The sequence below is a fragment of the Halichondria panicea genome, chromosome 6, assembly GCF_963675165.1.
Source record: "Halichondria panicea chromosome 6, odHalPani1.1, whole genome shotgun sequence".
In the NCBI taxonomy this organism is placed as follows: domain Eukaryota; kingdom Metazoa; phylum Porifera; class Demospongiae; order Suberitida; family Halichondriidae; genus Halichondria; species Halichondria panicea.
The window spans coordinates 3621722-3633869 of record NC_087382.1 but is presented as its reverse complement, the minus strand read 5'-3'; the positions used below and the strand labels follow the sequence as shown (position 1 = coordinate 3633869).

At 42.1% G+C, this 12148-nt stretch overlaps 4 protein-coding genes and 1 long non-coding RNA gene across 6 annotated transcripts in view; 1 reads left to right on the top strand and 4 right to left on the bottom strand.

Annotated features, from left to right (window-relative positions):
* LOC135337436 (uncharacterized) overlaps positions 1-12148 on the bottom strand; it is a 29152-nt gene that overhangs the window by 1289 nt on the left and 15715 nt on the right. Inside the window, exons 2-12 of the mRNA XM_064533374.1 lie at positions 5969-6246; positions 5571-5672; positions 5444-5509; positions 4984-5061; positions 4814-4924; positions 4281-4484; positions 1692-3925; positions 1338-1581; positions 1199-1279; positions 1033-1137; positions 621-953 (exon numbers count right to left, since the gene is read on the bottom strand). Of these exons, the coding sequence (XP_064389444.1) occupies positions 621-953; positions 1033-1137; positions 1199-1279; positions 1338-1581; positions 1692-3925; positions 4281-4484; positions 4814-4924; positions 4984-5061; positions 5444-5509; positions 5571-5672; positions 5969-6246 (3836 nt within the window). The remainder of the gene's footprint in view (positions 1-620; positions 954-1032; positions 1138-1198; positions 1280-1337; positions 1582-1691; positions 3926-4280; positions 4485-4813; positions 4925-4983; positions 5062-5443; positions 5510-5570; positions 5673-5968; positions 6247-12148) is intronic.
* LOC135337456 (uncharacterized) lies at positions 6855-8110 on the bottom strand. Its single transcript, XM_064533394.1, has 3 exons — positions 8014-8110; positions 7684-7907; positions 6855-7388 (listed from the first exon to the last, which is right to left on the bottom strand). The coding sequence occupies exons 1-3, from the start codon at positions 8084-8086 to the stop codon at positions 6993-6995; spliced, it is 693 nt and encodes a 230-aa protein (XP_064389464.1). The 5' UTR covers positions 8087-8110; the 3' UTR covers positions 6855-6992.
* On the bottom strand, positions 9247-9781 carry LOC135337155 (DNA repair nuclease APEX1-like; the record flags this gene model as incomplete). Its single annotated transcript, XM_064533057.1, is given in 5 exon segments — positions 9247-9431; positions 9488-9534; positions 9536-9579; positions 9582-9628; positions 9694-9781. Coding segments are annotated over 5 exon segments (411 nt in total), but the record flags the coding sequence as incomplete, so codon positions are not given.
* LOC135337471 (uncharacterized) lies at positions 9808-11235 on the bottom strand. Of its 2 annotated transcripts, XR_010395139.1 has the most exons (6): positions 11104-11235; positions 10660-10707; positions 10417-10589; positions 10319-10367; positions 10166-10252; positions 9808-9927 (listed from the first exon to the last, which is right to left on the bottom strand). It is a non-coding gene; the product is annotated as an uncharacterized LOC135337471 (long non-coding RNA). The 2 variants fall into 2 exon arrangements; XR_010395138.1 differs by lacking the exon at positions 11104-11235 and having other exon boundaries at positions 10660-11016.
* Positions 11269-11943, top strand: LOC135337463 (guided entry of tail-anchored proteins factor 1-like; the record flags this gene model as incomplete). Its single annotated transcript, XM_064533403.1, has 5 exons — positions 11269-11400; positions 11463-11558; positions 11589-11658; positions 11711-11776; positions 11830-11943. Coding segments are annotated over 5 exons (429 nt in total), but the record flags the coding sequence as incomplete, so codon positions are not given.

The window sequence follows — 12148 nt, the reverse complement described above, 5'->3', positions numbered from 1 at the left end:
TGATATCGTTGGTTGTACATATTAAATGCACACAAACATGCACAATGGTACAAGATAACTCACTGAAAGCTTAACAATAATGTATAATGTAATGTACTTTTGAGAGTACGCTAAGCAAGCTAAAAATCTGAAAACGCTAAAATAAGCACCCGTCTATAATAGTAAAATTAAGGTAACAAAAATGTATTAAGTAACCTAAAATGAAACATCACGCAATATCAACGTCTCTAATGACTAGTGGAAATCAGCGGTTATCCAGTACTAAAAATGGATAGCTATTTTAACTATAAATGAAGCTACACACAATTATATAGCTACATGTCACTATCTGTTCTAATGAGTGTTTGTATAATCCGACACACTGCATGTGTAATCACTTCATCAGTCCAGTGTACGATCTGTACAATAATAAATATAGAACAGATCATTTTGATAAACTATAGGTTGTCATTATCACAGTGCACTGAGAGCGGCTGTGCAGTCTAGCTAAAATTATATAAGACACCAACAAAGTGGATATAAATATGCTCTATACAACTCGACATGAGCAAGATAGCTACTCAGTTGCTTTCTAGAGGGGAGAGGAAAAGGGGGAGGGGCACTGATACACATGTACTTACGTTGGGTCAATTGCCGACATATTTTATCAGCTGTTTCTCCTTTCCCCAATCTCAGTACGATATCCAGTAGAGCTCTGTAAGTTGCTTGTGAAGGATAACGTTCTTTCCAGATTTGCAGGCATTTCATCATGGCTACTTGATTTCCACGTGATTCTTTCACGTCAGCTTCTTCAGCAGTAGTTAGTCCCATTGCACTCGAATAAAGTTCCGCATTATCGAAATATTCAGCTATAAAGGGAGTATCAGCTTTCTTGATTTCACTGTTGAGTTGCTCGTCAATCAGACTGTAATGATTTATTAGTCCTTGGAGAGTGACTCGATTAGCGGGTGATCCTATAATTAGAGAGGAAATGAATTAACATTGATGAAAATACATAATATCATAATAATAGTTATTTAGCAGTGAATTTACCTCTTCTAGTACGGACTTGACTGTCTTCACCAGCTGATGGAGTTTCTACTCTCTGGACTGGATCTGCTGAGGGTTTGAGCCTTTCTGATGACAGGGACCCCTCATCTATATAGGAGTGATCAGTGAACAACAGTGTTTGTCGAACAGTTCGTAGAAACAATCAAACCTGATGATGGCATCTTTACAATAGATGTACTGGTAGTGTCATAGCTTTTTGGCTCTTCATTCCTTTTAGTAGAGATTTCATCTAAAGTAAATGTGATGTTAAAAGTAAGTACATCCTTAATCATACTCAGTTAACTGACTTGTCTTCTCTTTGTAGAGAGCTCTGTAGACAGTGAGGAGCACTTTCCCAGCAGCTGCATCCTTCACCTCACACTGGTAGTGACCAAAGTCCTCCTCTTTCACACTCGGGAAGCTCAGAGTGTTGGGCCGATCATCAGTTGTCTTTATCTGACGTCTGGAGCCCTCTTTGGTCCAGTGGAAGGAGAAGCCATCCTCAGTAAACTTTAGCACCTCTAGTTCAGCTTCCTCACCAACCTTCTTGGTCTGTAGAATGAATGGAAACATTATCGTGACTAATTATAAGATTGACCCACTGCAAATAGCACCGCAAGAACACATGAACATAATTCTACGTACGCTAACTGTACACACACCTTTCCAAGCCAAACTGTCTGCTCCTTCCTCAAGGTAACGGGATTACTGCCACACAGAAACTGAATCCATACATCTTCTGTCAGAATACACAAGGAATTTCTATCCCTGCTTGAGCTGTGACCAGGACATGGGCACTGGAACGCCACTTGTGGGACTAGCTGCTCGTACATGCTCGTGAGAGTGTAGAGAACTACCGAGAGAACATAGGTGCAAAGGTCGTGCAGGGAGAGACGGGTGTGATTTCGAGTAACTCGTATTTCGTAACTCCTTTCATGCGATATTAACGTTATCTTATTTGAATTCGCAATCAGAAAAGAGACGCAGTTTCTCTTGACGCCATCTTCCACTAATTTCCACGTCAATCCGAGTATTCCATGAGGGCCTTGGGAAACTAGTCGAGTGATGAGCCCACAGAAGACTCCTGTTGGTACGTAACCAAAGCTGAATGTGATGTGGAGTGGTTCTGGGTTGTTGGTGTCTGGTGGAGGTGGGTTCGCCAGCTCCTCTTGTGAAGCACATTCCAAAACAGCTGGCATTAAGTAGGTAGTGCGAACAACTTCCGCTGATGTTTCATCCTTATGAGATATCGGAGACAGAAGTTTGACGTGCTCCAATAACTTAATGAGATCCTTTGCGGGAATAAGTTCAGACATTTCCACGTTTCTGCAACACATTTCAATGGATTTGATCGAAAACTGTCCCTTCTTAACCAACTCGGCTTGCTCGTAGTCGGTAACTGGACCTCCTGAGTGAAGCGTTCGCATAGAAAGGAGAATAAACTGGCTGATGCTATCAAAGATAGCTTGAAGAGTGCAGATCACATGACCTTTGAGCCAACTGTCAACATCAGGTACGTCATCACCAGGTACGTTGGTGTAATGGAGGATCGTACCAACACAGTTGTGAAGATACCAGAGACACACTTTTACTTCTTCTTTCTGCATTTCTAGCATTTCTCCTAATTCAAAGCAATCTTCAATTGTAGCTATTTGAAATTGTTTTCGAAGAAGCAACCCAAAGATAAGCCATTTCGGTCGAATTGGAAGAGAAGCATTTTTGAAACGAGACAAAATTATTCGACTTAAGAAATTACGAACGGGGCCGATGTCAGACACTTCAGTTCCATTGAGGTTATCAACTGAGAAGAAACAAGATTTTGAATCTGATTGTGTACGGGCTCCGTCTAGAGGTTCGCTGTGCTCAATATTCTGCTCTTGTGATCCTGGAGAAATAATAATTTCAGGGAATTTTTTGATAATTTTTTTAAGTGCCTCATTTTTCTCGATGATTTGTCTCTCGGGGTCGGTCAGCTTGTCTTTGTGTGTGCCTATCAAGGCTGCTACCGGTTTAACTTGTTTAAATGTTTTAATTCTATCGTTAAGAGCATCACTAGCTCTGCCAATATCAATAAGAGGAGTGGGATCTCTTGAGATGCAATGGACACTGGCAATAGAGGTGAGGATTTGAGAGATTGTGGCTTCTGTAGTGTGAACAGAATTGAAGGGAATAATTTCCATACCATCTCGACTGAAAGGTATTTTGTACAGCTTGTCAAGTTCCTTACTGAGATCTAAGAACACTAGATACATGGCCGGACCAGTGCTCAGGGCTGGTAGCATTTCCAAGAAGCCTGGCTGACCTCCGATATCGTGTATGTTCAGTAAAATATCGCCAAGGAAATCGGCCATTTTGGAATAATCCGCATTTTTTATTAGCTGTTGTAATTCTGATTTTATCGGTAATAGTTTGCTTCTTTGATGACTCATTGTTGTACGCTGAGCAGCTGTGGCTTGGTGTAGTGGTGATCTGCTTTCTTCAGAAAATAATTGTGAAGTATATTTAAACAGAGTTCTTAGCATGCGTATTAATACAGGAGAATCAGGTGAGGTTGCGATGCTTATCTTTTTGTTAGGAGTGGTTTCAGACTCACGCAAGTAGCCAAACAAGAGCTTTGTTTCTTCGTCAACATCTTTGGATGACAACCATTTTGCTGTGTTTTCATTAACGAAGGCAAGTATTTGTTTGCAGTTAGCAAGCAGTGTGCTTCTAAGCTTGGCTTTATGTCCCGCAGAGTCAATGTTCTCAAACTCCCCCAGTAGTCGATTGAGTGTGGTCGTCTTGCCAACAGATGGCGGCCCAACAAGAAATAGCCTTGGATAGCAAACATCTATAGTGTCTTCATCTGTCATTAGATTGTTGAGTATCTCGAGGTTTCTTCGTTGCTCAGTCATAACTATAATTATGGAGAAATTAGTAGAGATTAAGTTACTATGATCATATGAAAAATTAAGGTATACTTTGTTCATGAATTATTGAAAAAAGGAGTCAAGAGATGCGTGCTACTTAATTCAGTAAAGTGCTTTAAGTTACTTTTATGAACGGAATCAAATGTAGCCAGGTAAAAAACTGGTCACGCTGTACAAATGACAGGCTGTACATGAGGCTATAGAGATCATGTGACAGAACACCTATATAGTTAGCCAAAATCGCGTATTTTAATACTGCACTGGGATGGCAAAGCAGAGTTAGAGGCTGCGTTTTTATGACTGTTAAAAAAGTGCTAAATCGTGTTTATATCTAAATTTTACTTTGTCTGAGTCTTGTCCTGAGGTTGCCGGCCATAATCTCCAGTCCTCTCTGAGTAAGCAGCTGCTGAACATCCTCCAGAGTTGTTGTGCCAGCAACAATGGGATGACCAATGGTGACTTGTGCTCCCTCGAGAAGCTTCTGCAGAGCATCAGCCTCGTCTTGTGTGAGTGGAACAGCTGTTTGACTCCCAACACCATCTTTTCCTGCATGAATGTACAAGGAAGTAAATGTGACTGACTATAAATTATATATAGCTATGGTAAAGTATAGTTATAATTACTGAATGCATGGCGAAGCCTTTGCTGGCATGACATTTTTTACTTCATTGAGGAAAATGTACTCAGATAACAATTTACTAGGAATTCCTCGTGATAACAATTTCGGTTAAATACGTTCATAACGTCGTGCCTGGTTGCCATGAGTAACAGTTGTTGAGTCGTGTAAACATAACATTATGCACATCACTAATTTCTTTATAATGTATAGCTATGTCAATTATTTAGGATGCCGGTGAAATGTTTTCATAACTTGCCTGGTTGTCTAGATGATTCTTGTCGAGTCTTGAGGTAGTCAACAATGCCCTCGTAATCACTCCTCCCTTTAGCTATGTCAAGGGGTGTCCTGCCTCGCTTATCAGTTGCATCTGCATGTGCATGTTAATGATCAAGAGATTGTATACACATTACATTTAAATAAACTCACTGATGTCACAGTTAGCCTTCTCAACCAAGTACTTCACCACTGCAAGCTGATCGGAACCTCCTTCAGACCAAAATAAATCTAAAGTTGGGATTGCAATAATATAGAACGGGAATGCAGTTGGTTATAATAATACATGCACTGTATTGTAAGGATCTTATAATTTTATATAGGTTACAAGGATGTAATAAAAGTCATACAGTTCCTTCCGTGTTCTTATTACACGTTTTGGTAAGGGGTCGTCCTGCATAATATTATAACATGAGAATCCTCGTGTTTTATTGAAATATGCAAGCAACTCGCCCTCGGAGCTTCACCCTTATGCTTGTACCTGTATATTCCATAAAACACTCGGTCTCCCATGCTATATCTATTACATGCATATACTTTTATTTCTGGTTTGTTACAAACAAGTACTTTTAGGGCTATGTAGTTACTATAATCTCTAATTACTTCGACTCACCAATTATAGGTAGGTAGGGACGGCAGGCTGCATGAAGTACAGTCTGGTTGTTGTTGTTACGTACATCTGAAAGTGTTCATAACAACAAATGTGTACACAGGGACAGACAAAATTATGATACACTCACTGATGTCACAGTGGGCCTCCTCCACCAAGTACTGCACCACATCTAGGTGACCCCAATAGCATGCATAGTGGAGTGGAGTATTGTTGTTCTTGTCCCTGGTATCTATACACAAGTGAATGTTGGTATCACTAATATTTTAAATATTACAGGACTGGTGCATTTGTAAGGAACTAAATGTCCATCCCTAAGCCAGGCCCTCAAGGCCTCGAACGCATAGTTCGTGTACATAACCAACTCATTCAAAATTAAGAAGCCCAAGCCATGCGTGTATTCCGTATTCGTTACAAATTAAACTGATATTAAAGTCCCACAAAAATATTTGCAATGTGAAAAATTGCTATTATAGGGTTGGCCGGGGGAATTATGTAGCAACCGCTAGTGAATGAAAAACTACTCACCAGCGTTGCACTTGCAATCCCTGATCAAGTAAACCAACACCTCCTTACGACCCCTTATGGCTGCACAATGAACTGGAGACTCGCCCAAACCATCCCATCTCTCAGTGTCTGCTCCAGCCTCAACAAGTGCCTTCACTATCTCCAGGTCACCCTTCCTACAAGCAGTGTGTAATGGATAGTACTTGTGGTGGTTGGGGTTGGCCCCACGTTCCAGCAGGGACTTCACTTTCCTGACATCACCAGTCCTAGCAGCAACCTGTAACTCCTCGGCCTGTTTCCTGTTTAAAAGCAATAAAAATGTTAGGCTGTAAGACCATCACTTACTCAGCAGACAGGAACTGTCCCATATTATAGTTTCTGCTAGGAACTCAGAGATGTGTGTAGACTGCAGAGAATTGGTTCACTGACTAGCTGGTATTCTTGGAATGATATGAATACCCTCACCACAGACATGCCAGACACACCCTCTATTGTGTGTAAGGGGAATTCCATTACACATGTGACTGCATGCATGTTCATGAATAAATCATAGGGTACATGTACATGCATGCAGGGGGTATTATCAGACATCTAAAAATGCCTGTTCTCTAACTATAATATTATGGTAAAACAGGCTAGTGACGACTGACATGCAGTGCTTTGTTTGCAGCTAGCTTTTAGTGTTCAAATGCTTCGGGTATATATTTGAGATGGGGGGGGGGGGTATGAGATACCATTGCAATTAACGCTAATTGGCTAGTCTAGCATAATTATTATCATAATAATAGTGATTATTCTGTCTTTAAAATATGAAACGGTCGGCGTGTTACGAACCATAGAAAGGGGGTGGATCTGCAGAATTTGATCACAATGGCTGCTTCGGGGCAGAGGTGCATTTTAATTAATAACAAAATATTAATGACGACTGTGCAAACAACATGAAAAATAACATGTTTATACATACACACACACAGCTAAATTCTTGAACAGAATACTCATAATTATTATATACATGTAGTTCACAAGTACATTCACATAACGCTAATTAGTCTGCTGGGGCCCTAAGATATTGAAACTCCTCTTCCGGTACTCGTAAAATATGCAATGTTCCATCGGGATTCAATAGACCAATCAAACGGAAGCGCCTCTCTCCATCCGGTTGGTCGGGAACGGCTGGTCCAAAGCCGAGGGGAATCACCCCCATACGAGGGGGCGGGCTGTCCTCCTGTGGAGTGGGCGGGGTGGCACGCGGAGGTGGAGGCTTTTCCGCTTCTTTTACTGCCAGATCGGCGATTGTCGCAACCACGAACATTTCGGTGAGATATTCGCTGCAAAGGTAGTCGACGTTTCTAGCGGCTTCGTTCATTTTAGAGCGTGGTGTTTGGAGGTATTGTCTATTGACCATCTCCGAGACAACCTCCACTGCTTCCTCTAGTTTGCCCTGAGGGGTGTGGGGTGTGTGAGTGGGTGTGTGAGTGTGAGTGGGTGTGTGTGTGGGTGTGCGTGTGTGTGTGTGAGTGTGTGTTGGAAAGTGACACACCAAATTAGCTATTACAGTAGGCTGTTAGACAACGCTGCTACACTCGACAATGCAATATGGTACACGTAGTAAATTCTACCAAAATGGAATACTTCACGCAAGTAGATAAACATTTAAGTTGTGATCGTTTAAAGAAATACTTCACTATTTCTCCATACACCACAATCTGCTGTCACGATGAGCCACCTGCCCTCACCTGCAATACTTCATGTGCCCCCAGGGCCTCCTCATCTGTATCAGGGATGAAGTATCCAATGCAATACGAGGCTGACAGGATTCTCCTCGCTCTCAGCAGAATTCGGAAAATATCGTCGAGAAAGTTTTTCGCTTCTCCAGTTGTGAAAACACTGATTTTCTTTTGTGGAGTGAGAGGAGAGTTCACCCCAATGGTGGCATCAGATTGACCTTTGACCCGAGCCACTATAAAAAAAGTATGTAGTGTTATATGTACAGTACGAACTTCCAAATTAAGGTCATATTTCAATATTACTAAGCAGTTATTATAATACATGCACAAACATCGTACCTTTCTTGTCGAGAGCCAGTCCGAGTCTTTCCAGTTCTCTCATCTTACCAGTCGACTCTTGAAGCAACTTCATTTTAATCTGACAAGGAGAAAAAAAATTGGCCTACATGATTTAAACACACCCATTTTGATAAATAGACCTCCCTTAGAGCTACAGAACGCATCCTATATGAAATTGGACCTTCCAAAGTCAAGTTATGGGCACTTAAAACTAGCTAGCAAAATCAAAACTAAACTTGCTAGAATTGTCTAGAGATTTTTCACGCTCCACCACTTACATCCAGACTGTGTAGATGATTGTTGTATCTGTCATAATAATGCTGGAATCTCTTAGTGTGCGACTGAAGGTCCTCTGTAGCTTTCTTAACATAGGCAGCCTCCATGTCTCCTCTGGACCTCTCCACTGTCGTGTTGATCTTCTCCTGAGCAGTGAACCAGTTACAGCTACAAAGGGGAGGGAGGTCAATAGACAACTGAATTTCATGGAATGGCCTCTAAAAAAGTATTTGTTGAATAAATTAAACTGCAACGGTACCGATTCACACTACGAAGGAAAAGGAGGGAGCTAGGTCAATAGACAAGATTGATATCTGTTGCCCATATCATTTGTGACATTTGTGTGAAATATGAACTGAAAAGTTATGAGAACAGCAAAGCTAGTACACATAGCTAGCTATAGATGACAATCAGTTGTAAGAGCGTTTTTGAATGTAAATTGGCAATGTACGACTTACGTAAAGTATCCCTAGTTCTGTGGTTATGTAGACTCCATGGATCAAGACACACCCAGCAGAAATCATGGTGACACTAGAGGCAACAAGAAATGAACTAGATGCAGCCGTTCCCAGTCTAATAATTATGTTAAGCCCGTACCTGTTTACAAGTCATGTGATTGCATTCGTCGTTCTTCTGAATTGGAGCTCTATAAGGAAATATTGAAATCAGACAACAATGAAACGTATAATTATGTACAGTAACTCTAAATATTATTGTTCTGTACTCTATTCCAACGTACCTGCAGTGTGGACAAGGCTTTGTGTTTCTTATGATCCATCGAGCGTCTGCTTGTGCCTGTGAGGCTACCTTCTTTGCCTCGTCATCTAGTGTGTATGGTGTGTGTGGGTGGTGGGGATGGTGGATAACTAAGACAGTGTGCATGTGTTGGGTATTAGTAGCAGGATCGTGGACACGATAACACAGATACACTCTATTGCTAGAGTAATGCAGGAGCACTCACCAGCCAGTGTTCTTGGCTCTGGCGTTGAACCGGTATGACTAGTAAGTGTACGCTCCAGAGAGGTCGGGATACAGGTGACAGAAGGTGTCCACGAAACCCTCCTCCAGTAGCTCTGTGAAGTCCTGTCTCTCCTCGGGCGTGAAACCAGCTGTCTTTGTGTTTGTCTTGGGGTTCTTTAAATCTACACGTAGATACATACATACATGTACACAAAGTCAAGGCAAACTCTGAAGGTACCTATCTCTTTATGGGCCACATTGAGGTCCCCACAGAGAAGGACTGAGATCTAGTTTCTTCATGTACTCTCTGAGGTCCCTATCCCAGTCTTGCTTGTACTGTACGAGAGCCTCTTGAGGCCATCACCAGCATTGGGCACATCTATATACACAGGGCACAACATAACAGTGACAATAGGAATCTAAATAAAATCAGAACCAACTTACAAGATGTAAGGAAATAGAAGTGCTCATATTCAGCAGTGATGATCCTACCCTCACAATCAAACTTCTCAATTCCCAAACCATTGGTCACTCAATTGGCTTCTCTTTGGAGTACAGCCTGCACAATACTTGTAACTAACCACACAACAGTTGGTGAATATGCCTCACCCCACACCGCTGTAGCCTCTTCTCTGCGGAGTGCCAGTAGACGTGGTAGCCAGGAATACCGAGCTGGTTCTGTGTGTGTGTGTGTGTGTGGGGGGGGGGTTGTGTGTGTGTGTGTGTGGGGGGGGGTGAGTGTGTGTGTGTGTGTGGGGGGTTATGTGAGAGTGTGTGTGTGTGGGGGGGTTGTGTGTGTGTGGGGGGGTGAGTGTGTGTGTGTGTGTGTGTGTGTGGGGGGGAGTGTGAGTGTGTGTGTGTGGGGGGGTGTGTGTGTGTGGGGGGGGTGAGTGTGTGTGTACAGTGGCTGTCCTACCATAGGAAGCTCTTTCTCAATACACTTGGTTTCTTGTACACAGAATATGTCTGGGTATTCTTGTGCAATGTACTCCAGACCACCATTCTGTACACAGTGTATAAAATGCGGTTGGTTAATAATTGTAATTATTGAGGACAGAGGAAACGATACCTTTATCCACGTTCTGATTCCATTCACATTCCATGAGCTGGTCCATGGTCTGAGTACATGTGATCAGTATCAGTTGATAACATAGTTGGAATATATACCTCCAGTCTTTAGTTTGTCCCAATTCGATACCATCCCATTGTTTTCCTTGCCCTTCCCTTTGCTCACAGCCTCTCTATCAGTAGCTTCTTTATTGTGCAATAACCTCTAGACTAAAGTGGTGCTCAGACGGACATTCCTAGTGCGGCTGATTTATGAGAAAACGAGCGAATACCTGAACAAGGTGGGAGCGAAGAGCAGACTACGTGGACACAATGTGTGAAGTGTGTGTGTCAGTAACGTACCTCCTCAATGGTGGAGCCAGAACCTCCTCCTACAGCAGCAGGAGTCTCCTGGTTATGTGGGTGTTGGTATGAGGTAAAATAGCACAGTACTCAGTAGCTATATAGGTAGATATATAAACAAATACCGTATAGCGCGAAATTTTCGAGGCACTTATATTTCGTGGATTGGCCTCTAAAAGCCATTTCGTTGCACAATGTTCGCGGAATGACTGCTTACCGGAAGCCACGCCTTTAGATCTTGCACGTTATAGCAGGTAAAGAACGATTTTCGTGGACTTAATTTTCGTGTAGGATTGCTAACCCACGAAATCCACGAAAATTAAGCCCCTCGAAAATTTCGCGCTATACGGTACATCTCTACAGCTAGCTAGCAACAGGCTATTAAAGCATAGATTGATCTATGATCAAAGTAAGTTCTACACTAGATTTCTATTAAAGTAGAACCTTTCTTTTTCTTTCTTTTGGCATAACTTGGACTCGACTGCAGATAGTGAGAGAGCTCTTGGAAACAGAAGTAGACGTAGACTAGACAGTGGCACAACAATCAATGGTGGCCACATTGCATGGGGAAAAACCCTACCTGTAAGTGCAGTGTAGAACTACTGTTAGGGAATATCCCTTCATTCTTACTGCCATGGAGAGTGTTGTGATCAACTGGAACCTCCTGTGTCTTGTCTTGTCTTAGGAACAGTGCTGCTCACCAAGCTGCTCAGATTATGGAGTCCCAGGCTATCTAACAAAGTAAGTTTACTATAATTATACTGGTCTAGATGCTGGAATACAGTGTTAACACACGTATCTAGTTGGTGTATTGGTACGCCTCTGAGACTCCTGACTCGGTTAGCCTGAAGAGAGAAGTATCAGATATAAAGCAACAGTTGCAGCACGTTAATATGATGGTGAGATGAAACTGGATAGATATCTGACAGGACAATTTTGCAGATCATGCCAGACTTCAGAGGAGAATCAATCAGAAGGACAGAGAGCTTCAGGTGAAAGGTCTGTGCTATTGTAACTATAGCTAGCTACCATTAACAAAACATTCCCTTAGAGAAGGGTCAAGTCACGGTTGACGAAGCTGAGTGCCGTGTTGAGTGGAGGGAGTTCATTGTTAATAGTGAGAGCACATCCCTCTCTACCATTGCTAATTGTTGTCATGCCGTTTCGTAGTTGATAATGCATATTGGTGTCGTCATGTTGAATCATCGGAGACCAGTTGCCATTTTCCCCACTGAACTGTTCCATCCAGTGTCTCCACTCCTGGCCTTCCCCACTGGACAACCAGGTGAGGTGTATATATCCATACCTCCAAGTGTGTGGTACCTTATTGAGTGTTTCTCTTTCTCTGCAGGTGGTATCGGCTGTCCTCTGTGGGCTGTAGCCTGCTCTCAGTTTAGATACTGTCATGCAATGTCTGAACGTTGTCTAGTTTTATTATTGTATATACTTTCATAATTATAATATAATTGTTTTTTGGTTTCAGTTGTTA